At 46.3% G+C, this 12,570-nt stretch overlaps 1 protein-coding gene across 2 annotated transcripts in view; it reads left to right on the top strand.

The window, feature by feature from the left end:
* Positions 1–10,312: 10,312 nt before the first annotated feature.
* Positions 10,313–12,570, top strand: part of MAP3K15 (mitogen-activated protein kinase kinase kinase 15) — a 90,676-nt gene continuing 88,418 nt past the window's right edge. For both annotated transcript variants that reach the window (XM_074906406.1, XM_074906396.1), the window contains exon 1: positions 10,313–10,783. In XM_074906406.1, coding sequence (XP_074762507.1) covers positions 10,468–10,783 — 316 coding nt within the window. In that variant the 5' untranslated portion in view covers positions 10,313–10,467. The remainder of the gene's footprint in view (positions 10,784–12,570) is intronic.

Consider the following 12,570-nt stretch of genomic DNA (forward strand, 5'->3'; position numbering starts at 1 on the left):
GCTTTTATGGTCCTATGGGCCTGCCTTGGGAGCAGGGGGAGGCTGTGGCAGAGGTGTTGAAGTTCGTGGGTAGCACAAATACCGAAGCGCCAGAAGCCAAAGAGAGAGTACAGCTGGGGTGGGGGTGATCTGCCACCCGCAAGAAGGGCCAGTCAGCAGCTTCTGCTGTGGTGCAAGAGGTGGGGAAGAGATGGGCGGTGTCTGCTTTGCCTCAGAAGAAAGGTCCCTGGGGCTGGAAACAAGACAGGCATGCGTTGATGAGGAAGATGTGAAGGCTGGTTAGAAAGAATATACCTTTCATGCAGGCGGGCTGTGGTTCAAAAGGAATACTGCTTAAAAGTAGAAACAACCAACCATTCTGCAACTTCTTGCATTGAGGAGGCCTTTCGACTGTATCGGGGTGGCAGTGCTGCTGGGCAACTGCAGTTCCCATAGGCTTTGGCAAGGAGCGGGTCCTCCAAGCACTGATTTCTTTTCAGGGCAACCTCTGGCTTAAAACAGAGCCAGAGAGGGTGGAGCTGAACTCCCCACACTAAACATCGGTTAATTGTATCCATGGTTATTAATACCCTTCAGCCAGAAATTGGATTTCTCTTGGCACCTTTGGCCTCAGCTGACTCTTGAGCTGGCCAAGGGATTAGCAGCTGGTTGCATGCCCCCGGTCCATTCATCCCTGCTTCCTGCAGCTGCTTCCCTGCTCCTCCCCCCCCACCGTGGCCCCTCCGCTCCTGCCTTCAGAAAATAACCAACTTCCTTAGGTCACTCAGCCCTGAAGGTGAGGGGGTGCCAGAGCCTCTCGGCCTGGAATAGAGCAGCTGAGGAAGCAAAAGTCACTTTTCAAACATCCGTGGGAAGCTGTGGTGGTGTGTGCGCTCCCAGGGACTGAGCGGCCTCAGCACCTGCCAGCCTGGTGCCCGGCAGGCCAGAGCTCTGGGCTGTGCTCCCCTCCACTTTCTACTCGGTTATCAGACCCACTCAACACACTGTTGTTTGGTGTTAGCTCTTTTAATTAAAACGATCTGCTGGCACAAACTTTTATAGGTAGCTAGTGTAAACAGCTGGCAGCTCAGGAACAGATGCTTGAGAGACTTTATGCTGCCAGTTAGGCTTTTCATCAACCAGCGATGCAGCTGAGTTTCCCCTTTCAGTGCTCACAGTTCCACTGTTCGACACTGTGGGCGTCTGGACTGCAAACAGCTAAGCTAACAAAATGGCTTAATGCTCTTGTGCATTTTTTTTTAAGTATTAGAAATTTAAGCACATCTTTGAATGTGTTAATTCTGTAAGATGAAAAATTTAATATGTAAATTAATTTTGTTGAAATTTTTACCCTGCAAACTGGAGTGCTATCTTAGTGTATTTTAGCAAGTTAATTAACTGTAATTTTAGACAAATCTCTAGAACCATGAGAATAATTGTTCTGACACATTGTAAAGGTTGCAGTAGAGAGGCAGGGCCTACCAATCTCTCACCTCCTCAGATAAGTAGGTTCTGAACTCTCTTACCGTCTCTTTTTGTGTGTAGGAAAAGCAACTGGAGAATGTAGATGATGATAGTCACGGGAAAACAACTGGCTTTTATCAGTATGATCTTTAAAATTGTAATAGCCTGTTCCTCTTGGAGGAGAAAGCTTGAAAATTAGAGTGACAAAGCAAATTAGATAAGAATGACCAGTCTCCACAAGCAATTTTGAATATCAGAACATTAAGGAAGTATCTGATTTAAAAACTTTCTCTAATAAAACCCCATTCACTTCACTGTGCCCAGACCTGGCATTTTCATTTGCTGGGAGATTGTTTTCCTCAGTACCACAAGCTCTTCCCTGCATGCTTCATCCCAGCTAGTGAACAGCAATCCCGTTTCCACAAAGGGACCCATCAGGCTGCTTTTCACCTCCTTGGGTCACATCAACAAAGAATTTGGGATTTTGTGAGAGCACTTGTGGGGCTCTTCTTAGAGGTAATGAAAATTAAGCCAGGCAGCTGTCCCTGCTCCAGGGTGACCCACCACCTGGGTTTATCCCCTTCTGGGGATGGCTTTTGTTGTGAAGGGCACAAGTGCAGGAGGTAGCACAGTTCACAAAATCCGTACACCATGCTCTTTCTCCTAGTACAAAGTACCAAAAAGCAGAACAACAGCTGAGGAAGGATAAGTAGAAAAGTAGGTGCACCTGCCTGGAAATTGCTGCTGCTAGGTAATTTGGCTACTCTGGATTCAAAGAGACAAATTTGCTGAGCCCTGCTGGAAGCACAGATGCAGACATTTAGCAAATAAAAGCACAAGGCAGGGGGAAACATGACAAATTTTGAGACCCAGGCAGAAGCAGTGTCGGCTGGAGGAGGCTAGTTCATTAATGGATGGCAAGTCTCTCACTAGAGGTTGAGAGTGTTTGTGCTGTGATTACACAGTTGTGCCTGGCCTGTCTCACTGATCTCAGAGGAATGGAAAATTTCTGATGCTTTGACCTGAAGCACCTGTTCCCCTCAAACTCAGCTCTGTAACCTGTGCTTGGGGAGCTCTAACACAAGAAGCATGCCACGTTACTGCAATGGCTACTAGCTTCATTACTGGACTTGGACTAATTGAGATATGTTAAGGTCAGTGAGGCTGATTCAGTCAAAGAATTCAGTCTGATTCAGAGCTCCCAGATGCCAGCAGTCCAGCAAGTACCTGTCACCAATGCATGAGCTGGAACAACACCTCTCTCTCCAGCTGGGTGCAAGTCTGGGGTAAGCCCGAGTTCTCACATTTTCACTCACCTTCCAGGTCCCCTGACTTAGGCCTCATGCTTTCTCATGCATGTGTGTGCCAAAGTAACCACCTTATAGTTTACTTCGTTGTTGCTGTGTGAATAGCTAAAAACACTCCTGAACAATACTGAAGTCATTCACAGTTCTCCAGCTGGATTTGAACTTCTAGAGAAAACAAGGCTGTCGGGTAACAAAAAGGATCATCTTTTACTGGTGTTTCTGGAAATCTTACTGCTATCATCAGCTCAACTCTTTTCTTCAAAAAGTTATTTGGATTTTCCCAAATCAAAAGAAAAGGTAGACGATTCTATTACAAGGCTATTAGCAAGGCATTGGTTCATACAAAAAGGTCAGGAATGCTCTGTACTTTCTAGGCATCTTGGATTAGAACAGAAAGTGAGTTGTTATTTAACTTGTTTTTTACTGCAAAGTGCAGGAAGAAACTCTTCGGTACTTTGACAGAAATGTGATTTGACACCATGATGGGCTGAAGGTCTCACAGCATTATAAAACTTTCCTGGAATGATTCCTATCATACTGGCAGATAGATCTCTGTAAAGGGACTGCATTTGAGTGACAATGTATCTGGCCATAAAATTTTCTAACTGTGCAAGAGTGACGTGTTATTTGGCAGTGGCTTTAATAGACTTGAGCATGTGACACTGCTCTAGCAAAGCATAAATGTAATGGAAGTTGACAAAGCAGAGAAGACAAGTGCCTGGCATCGCACCTTGCCTCACACTGTGTAACCAGGAGAGCTTCAGGACCAGTGGTAGACTGGTGTGCAATAAGTATTAGTACACTAATATGTATCCCATCATTAACACTGCTGAGAACTACGCCTAGCCAAACCCAAGTATTAAAATCGGACCCAAAGCTAGTAAGCTCACACTTACAAAGAAAGGACATCATGGAAGCAGAGAAAATAGTTGCCAGTTTTGGGAAAGGCTAGCATTGCGCTCTGCCTCACTAGGTGCCTTAGTGGTGCTCCTACCAACTATTGCCTGCTTTTCCCATAACTTTTCACACTCATAGTTCATGAATGTGAATTATTTACCTATTTTTTAAAAAAAAGCGCCCCTATTTGGCACATTGGTAGATGACTTTATGTATCAAGCTCATATTTAATAAATGTTGCAATTTCTTGATTGCCTTAACAAGAAGAAATTGGGGGTGCAATTTAAGGATTCTTACTCAAGTTGTACTAGATTTCCATATTTGCTTAAATATATGAAGTTTTCATTACTACCTATTATAAAAGCAAGCATTGACGTAACACATGAGGGGTTTTTATTTGTCACTTGAAAGCGATTCTTGCCTCTTTGGATCCCTTTTCACAGTCCTAACTGGTAATATCAAACCCATTGTGATTACAGATATTTTAAATGCTTTTAAGCAGCATTGCCAGCTTTCCTTTTGCTAAGCATCTAAGCCCCGTGTATCCTCATGTATCTGGAATCTACAGCAATATAAAAATTGCCTAAATGTGAATAAAAATGAACCACGTATTGTAGTCCTCTCCATTGTTTGTGTGCATAACCATGTTGTGTTCCCTGCCACAGTCACAACAGAACGAGCTTGTTAAACTGGAATAAAAGTGAAGACTCAAGTGGCCTTTATCATGAATATTTCTTCAGTGAGAAATAACGAGAAACGCTAAAAGTGGGAATCTTGTCTTAAAACAGTATGTAAGAACAACTGCAATGAAAGCACCAAGCCATGACACATAAATAAGTCAAAGATATTTTGATCAAGATGAAAACAGGAAAATTAATCAGGCCCAGTAAGAATATTTAATCTTCTGCCTGTGCAAACATTGTAAACCTGATCCTATGAAGTTGCTTTTTATTCCTCAAGGAAATGTGTATTTCTCACCCCTAGGACTTGCAACATTGGAGAGAGACCTAACATGAGGAGCAATCTGTTAGGTTTAGGGCTGCGAAAGAGAAAATATTCATCATGTCAAGATTCTGTACAAGTGGAGAAATCTGGGGCTGATATTAAAGTATTAATATGTAGTACTTGCATACTAAAAATCAGAATGATATAGCAGTCAGCTGAGGACTCCATCCCCCTAAGTTGAAAGTTTTATCTTTCCCCAGGTTTTCCTGAGGTTTTCTCTAGCATTAGTTATTTTAGTGGGGGTTCAGGGTCTAAGGGTGATCTTTCTGGATGGGAGCCAGCCTGGCTTGGTTTTCTCCCATCTGAAGTATAAACTAGTAGTTATTTGAAATGTGTTGAAAACTGTATATAAGTGATTTTCTGTTTGACTAACTGATTAAAGATTATATTTTGAAGAACTTGAGTTAACTTCTGTCTCTAAGCTGGCAGTTTGCTCCTCAATCCCTGAACTGAGTGAGGAATGCCAGAGAGCAACAGGTACTTAAATCAGAACAAAGTCTTTAACCAGATTGTATAAATGCACGTGCCTGAGTCTTGAATAATTAATCTGATCTAGCTGTCCGACAGAGAGGAATAATGTAAATAATACCAACTGTCAGCCATATAGAAGCCATGTGAGCTCTCTGGATCAATGGAGATTCAGGGAAGGTTGGGGGGTTTATTTAGCCTTCTCTTTGCTACTGTATTTACTGGTGGGTTGTTGGTTTGTTCTGGTTTTTGGTTTGGGTTTTTTGGGCTTTTTTGTTATTTCAAATGCAAACAATCATCTGTAAGTGATATTCTGGCTTTGTGGAAGGTATTGAGAAGACCTGCATAATTTCTTCATGTCTAGCCTGCACTCCTTAATCATTCATGCTCCCAAAGACTTGCCCCGTAACTACTCAAAATTCAAAGGCAGTAACTTTTGATTAGAGTGCTGAAAACTAAAGGAGATGAGGAATTTGGAATCAAAACCAATTTTGAAATTGGTTACATTTTGCTCTGTATCCTTGTGAACACACAGAGCATATGTGTAAAGTTATCATCCTCCAAGGCAGGCGGAGAGAAAAGAAAGAGAAAGGTCACCTTCTGACAAGCCTTGTATTTCACACAGGATGTCACTCTGTCCTTCATTTGCAAGGGACAGTGATGAGGAGATGCAGATATGTTTTCCCGTGCAAAGCAGTGGATCTGAACAGAAAGCTGTGAGAGGGATCATATTCTTTGACCCAGAGGTCATTTTCTTTGCCTTCATTCTTTGTCAGTAGGTCAGATGAGCTTATGAGGTCTCATGCTCTCCAGTGAAAGAAAAACAAGAGGAATCCCTGAGATCACTGAACCCAGTTCCAGTCTTGGTTTGGTGGCCACGGTGTTTTGACTTCACATCACTCTGAGGCACCCAAGTTTCACCTTGCAAAACAGGTGTGCTTTGCTGCAAGTCATCTTTTAATGCTTGTACCATTTTTTAGGCCTCTTCAGGAAGCTTTTCTTCAAGAATTTTCCATGTTGCTTAGCTTACATCGTACTGAGTTAATATTCTGAATCTGACTTTTGAACAAAATCAAGCAGTTTATTAGACTTCTTTGGGAGAATTCACAGCATTTTAATTTAAACTCTTGTAAAGCTTCTGCATAATGACTTTAAAAAAGAAAACATCTTTTGTCTGGATGCATGCTTTAAAAAATCCTAAAATCTTATCTTCCTGTTTGGTAAAGAAATTAACTGTTTACCCCCTCATCCATATGACAGCAGCATCTGTATGGTTACCTGAAGACCTGCTCACTGTGAATGAAAATAAGTGGGGTGCACAGTAACAATGGTAATACCAAAAAGCCCAGTAACAAAGTGTTTGCTTGGAATAGTTTAAACACCATGAATTGCATTATCTTGTGGAAGGCTGTACAGTGTCTTGACAGGAAAGACTTCAGACATCAAAATATTTCCGCTAATGCCTGACCTTCACAATACAGAAAAAAACCTCACACCTAGGATACAGAGTTCAGGCTTCCTGGATGTGTGTTGGTGTGAGGCGGCTGTCGCCCTGACAGTGCTCCTTGGGAGAGGCTGTCCAGGACGCTGCCGCCTGGCCCCTGCTGTCGGCTCTCTGCCTGGTGCGCAGAGGCGGGAGGGAGATGTGCCTGTGGCCAGGGATGCACCCATGTGTGAGGCTGGTGCCCGTGGACAGACTCCTGGGCACCTCCACACCAGGTGTGATGGATGCCCAGGACACTGTGCTGGCGGGCAGGCTTCAGGAAATACTGCCAGGGCACGGGCGGGTGGATTTGCACTGTGGAAGAACAGCTCAGATCTGCAGGTTCCCTATGGACCTGGGTGTCTTCTGATTTACTTGGTATTTACTTGAACCAAGAGATCTTGGCTTTCCCTGACCCTGGGTCGAATGGGAGAGCCCTTTTTGTAGCTGAAAATGTTGGAGTGCAATGAAATTACAGTCTGACTTACGCTGCCAGTTACACTGTGTGTTTTCTTTAAAAGATGGGAAGCTAAGGTATGCTGTAGCTATCTATGCATCGGGGGAAAAGGTGACACGTCTGCCTGTGGAGTCAAACTTTATATAAATTTACAGCTCAGCTTTACAGTTTGAACTGTAAGTTTGTAGCTCTAGGAGAAAAAGAAATGACCCGCTCCCCCCCTAGCCCAGTTATGTCTAGAGAAACAACTGCTGTTCAGGGATTTGCAAAATGGAAAGAAAAAAAAAAAAAAAGGTGGCTTCAAGGACATCTGTGTTCTTTGGAGCACTTTCTGTCTTTATGAATTGCAGTGCACACATTGTTACACTGCCTCTGGTGTCTAAGTGGTAATTAATATTCTGCACTAAGTGGACTCGATAGGTGCAAAGCACTGTCTGAGAAAACGTAGGCATCATATTTATGTCACTGTATAAGAAGAAATGTTGCATTCTCAGGTTTATGCTTGGTTTTTTTAGGCTGGGTTCTGTGCAAAGGCAAAAGGTCTGGAAAGGTATGAAAGCTGAAAGTTCACTTCTGACCTGGACCTTTGAGTAGGCAACTGTGGGGGCAGAGCGGCTCTTTTTATAACCTCATTACTGGACCACGTTTCCAAAAGACGAATGTTTCACAACTTACCTTTTTGTTTTCTAGATTTAACATTTTTTGGTTTGCACAGAAACAGTTTAAATATCCCAAAACATGAATCTCCCATTTATGTTTCTATCTTAAAAAAAAAAAAAAAAAAAAAGCTAGGACAAACTTTTTCATACTAACTCTGAACAAATTGCACCAGGTTAAACTACTGAAAATGGATATTCAGAACATGACAGCTTGTTAGGAAAAACACCCAAGGAATTGTGAGGATACTGTTTAGAAGACAAATTAATATAATTGAGAAGAGGGGAAAACATCCTTTTCTTAATTATATTCAGATAAAGTATCTACTAAGAGAGACTATCACTCTGTTTCAAGACCAAGAGACAGACCTCTCAGCCAGCAATTTAAATCGGTACCAAATGTTAACAACTGCAAAGTGAAACCCAACGACACGTCTTAGATCTAAAACAAACTAGATTTTTATAATCTCTAGAAGGCAGAAAAGGCTTATTTATTATGTCTCAGTGGTATCCCGCTAAGCAATTCCAGCCTACATATTTGTTCTAAATTGACGCTTCAACAATTTTCACGATTACAGAAAGCACCACACCATGCATCTGTTGTTCTGAACCCATTCAACTGCAATTTGGTTTTTGCATATTGCTGAAAGCCCGAGAACGTTCTTGATCAAGATAAATGCTTTCCTGTGCAAATAATCCCTTAACTTTGCCAGTACTCATTTTTAATTTCACATTTTAATACCAGCAGTTCAACCAAACTTTCTTATTAATGCAAAAAATACAAAGTAGAGTTTGTATCGGGGAGGATCATAAACGTACGGGATAGTGGTTTTTGTTGGTCAAAGGCTTCAGTGCGCACACTGAGTATCTTCTAAATGCAGATAGTCTTTTAGTCTTTTCTGCTGTTACATCAGCTAATTGGTGCATTACTGGAGCAAGGCTGAGTTGTCATATAAAAAGGCTTACTCTTGCCTAAAGACAGAAGCTGCCAAGAATGAGTGGGATCTCTGGTGGCTATGGCGATCATTCCTCCAAAGCATCATGTACTAGTGCTTTTGTCAAAAAAGCACATACACCCCCAACCTATGGACCAAATCCAACAGTTTATTTGCCCCTGTGCTCCAAAATGAGAAATAGGTTTGCCTCTTATATTATTCATCCACATTTTCTCGAAAATCCTTCTGAGCCGCTAAGCAAACATGCACAGCGCTATGCTATCCCAACGCTGGAGAGCTTCTCGGAAAGATTGGCTACTGCAGCCCCTCTTGTGGTCACCAAACCATGGTGCCAGGTGCCTAAAGAGGAAAATACTGTGCTGTAAGTCTCTGGTTGTTGCTTTTGTAGTTTTACAGTAAAAATATTAACCTCTGATAGCCATGAGGAGCCACGCTGCAGCAGAAGGTGAAGACGCTGTTTAAAACCTCTACTGTCGCACTGAGTGAAAAATGAGATGAAAAAGCTTTCCAGACAGGTTTACAACTTCAAATACAGAGTTGCTTGAGGACTGCAGTTTTCCACTGTTCTTCTGACGGCCGGCAGGCTGTGACTTCCGTAGTGTGTTATCGGTGTCCTTTTGACTGTCGGGGTACAAGGCCGAGACACAAGGTTACCCACACACTGCCTGCTTTTCACTTTCACTCGCTGCATAAATCAGCGACACGCCCAACAGCAGTGCCAAAGCTGAGGCTGCCATCCCCAGTTTAGCGAATGAGGAAAATGTGTCAGGAAATGGGATGCTCGGAATTGATTTTGTCCTCATAAAGCAGCCAGGAGTTGCCACAGTGTTTCTAGGAGCTGATTTTGCCACAGTCGCGGAGGATTTTAAAGAAACGAGAAGGAATTTAAGGGTGAACTATTATATCCAGACTTCGGATACAGTTTGTCTGTGGTCAAAGTCATGGTCAAAACAGTAACGGAAAGAAGCAGCAGCGGGGGAAAAGCGGTGGCAGGGCGAGCCGGGGGAAGAGAACAAGTTGCTTCTTAGGACACAGAGCGGCTCTAAGATGCCATCAGCGGACAGACCCCGGGTCACGGGGGCGCCCCTGCTCGCGCAGCCCGGGAGGAGGCAGCCCCCCAAAAGGCGGCCGGGGCCGAGCCGCCTCCCCGGGGCGGACGGCGGGTCACGGACCCCTCGGGGCGGGGCCGAGGCCCCTCACGCAGGCCCGGGGAAGGGGGGGGGCGGCAGCCGTACGCGGGGGTTCCTCGCTGCTCCCCGCTCGCCTTAACGTCCCGCCGGTAACCCCGGGGGTTCCCGCGCGGTGCCACGGCGGGAAATGTCAGCAGCCGCGGCGGCAGGACGGGCCGCGCAGCGGGCGGCGCGCGGGGGCACCGCTCGCCCGGCGAGGGGCGGGGGAGGGACGGGAAGGGATAAACGAAGCGCGACCGCCCCGACGGTGCCACCTCCTGCCCGGCACCGCTGCTCTCGCGGGGGGAGCGGGCTGTTTGTCCCGGGAAGGCACGGCGGGGCCGTCCGGCTGGGCCGGCGAGGGCGGGGAAGCCGGGTTGCCCCGTCCCGTGCGGGGAGGGCGGCGCTGAGCTCCGCTCCGCGGCGGCCGCCCTCACCTCGCCCCCGTGCCCGCCCGCCGGCCGGGGAGCGGTGCCGCCCGGCCGCAGCGCCCAGCCGCGGAGGCGAGGGGGTGGGAGCCGCCTCACCCTGCGCCGCCGGAGTTTGCCCGATTGTTGGCGATGGGACGCGGCCCCGCCTGAGCACCTGCCGGCAGCCACCCGCTCCCCTCGGCCCTCGACGCCGCTATGGAGAGCCCCGCGGGCGGCAGCGCGGCGGCGGAGCCGGCGCACCCCTCCGCGGAGCCGGAGCTGCCGGCCGCCGGCCCGGCCGAGGAGGCGGTGGCGGAGGTCGGCGCGGCAGCCCCGCGGGCGCGCTGCCTGCGGGCCGTGTACGTGCTGAACGACCCTCCCAAGGCGGGCGGCGGGGCGCGGAGCCCCGAGGCCGGGGCGCGGCAGTGCCTGCTGCGGGCCTGCGAGGCCGAGGGGGCCCAGCTCGGCACGGTCAACTTCGGGGAGCTGGACTTCGGGGAGACGGCGGTGCTGGACACCTTCTACGATGCCGGTGAGCGGGCCGGGCTGAGGCGGGGCCGCGGGGCGGGGGGTCACGCTCGCCCCTGCCCGGCGCCACCTTCCCGGGGTGTGCGGGGTCACGACGAGCCCGGCCGGGGAAGGTCGGTGAAGGTGCGTGACCGGGGAGGCCGGAAAGGAGGGGGAGCGGGACAAAAGTGAGACTGCGAGGGGAGTCTCGAGAAAGGATGTGGAGACAGGAAAATGGCCGCGAGGGGCACCTCAGGTAATGGGGGCAAGAGCCTGGTCTTCAGGAGCATGCCGCACATGGAGGAGGTGTGAGAGAAAATTCAGGCCCTTATGCCAGCTCTTTCAGTCACCACAGTGTGTTACCCAGCAGGACTGCGCGTCCTATGGTACCAACCGAGCGTTAGGGAGTAGCAAAACTCTTGCTGGCGTGTTTTACTAAGAAGCCTCTTCCAGCTCCCAGCCAGGTTGGGAGCTTAGAGCAAGACACAGCCAAAAGCCTCTGGTCTGGCTTGGCCAGATACTTCATGTTCACCGCTCTAACTCCAGACCTGAACAGGGAAACTGGCTTGCGTTCAGCCAGCAACAGAGTGATCCGGCAATGCTCAGAGCAAGGGAGTTAGAAGTGTGCCCTGAGGGGGAAAACTTGTGAGTATTGCGGTTCTGTCCAAGTTCAAGCTGGTGACTGGCGTCTGATGGTTCTAAAGAAAGCTGCTGTACCTTTTCCACTCAAAAAACACCTGGTTTAGCACTATGGCAGAGAATCGTGAGCTTTTTGAGCAAGCAGAGGAAGCCCCCGAGTCAATAGATATTATTAAAATTAATCAAGGTGAGTATGTGGACACGTTGCAGACACACAGACATACTTTTTCTCATATCCATATGAGCTGGCATTAGGAAACTGGGGGATTCACGGGCTCCGAAGATAGAAAGTGCCGCTAAGTCCATGTATAGTCTGTCTTTCACAAGAAAAAACTTTGTTTTGCTCATGAGATGTGTTAAAGAATGCTTCTTAAAAGTTTAGTCTTATTTTAAATTCTCATATGATGATGAGTCCATTTCATCCCCTGATAAGTCACCCAAATATTGAGGAAGCTCACAACCTTTGTTGTTGTTGGGTTTTTTAACTTCCCATTCAGGGGATTTTGTTACATCTCTGCTAGCAAGATTGACAAATGTGTAATAAATATGTTCTTTGTGTGTATTAGTACGCAACCAGGAACTAGCGATTTCTTTGTATATCCCCAGTATTTTTTGTAACCCTTCTGAGGGTAAGCATAATAGTGTACTCATCAACGCAAAATTATTTCCATTTCTACTAATAGTCCTATTATTGTATTACGCACACACCTTCTCTGCATTGTACTGAGAGCTTGAGACAGTTATTTAAAATGTTAAGTTGCTGCATTCTGGAGTGAGCACCTCTTGTCTGGAATGTGGCCTACCTTTGCAAACTTTTGCATTCAGGTCATCTTGTAGGACCAAGATAATTTTATCAGTGATTAATATCACTTTGTAATAGTAAGATGCCTGGATACTTCTGCAACCCTCTTATGTCCAGCACACACTTTATATCATTTTTAGTATCCATTAAAGGTTTATTGAATAATTATGAACCAGTAATTGTTACAAAGGAGAGTGTTCAAAATAGTCTTTGTATGGATTTCTTTCCAGTAGCAACATTTTGAGATTAGCCAGGGGAATAACTTTTTAATCTGTAATGTATGCCTTTATTTGGCACTATTTGGTCAAAGCATCTTTTAATGATAAGTTACGCGTATTAAGAGAAACTTAATTGTATTACCATAAGTCACT

The sequence above is a fragment of the Athene noctua genome, chromosome 1, assembly GCF_965140245.1.
Source record: "Athene noctua chromosome 1, bAthNoc1.hap1.1, whole genome shotgun sequence".
NCBI lineage: Eukaryota > Metazoa > Chordata > Aves > Strigiformes > Strigidae > Athene > Athene noctua.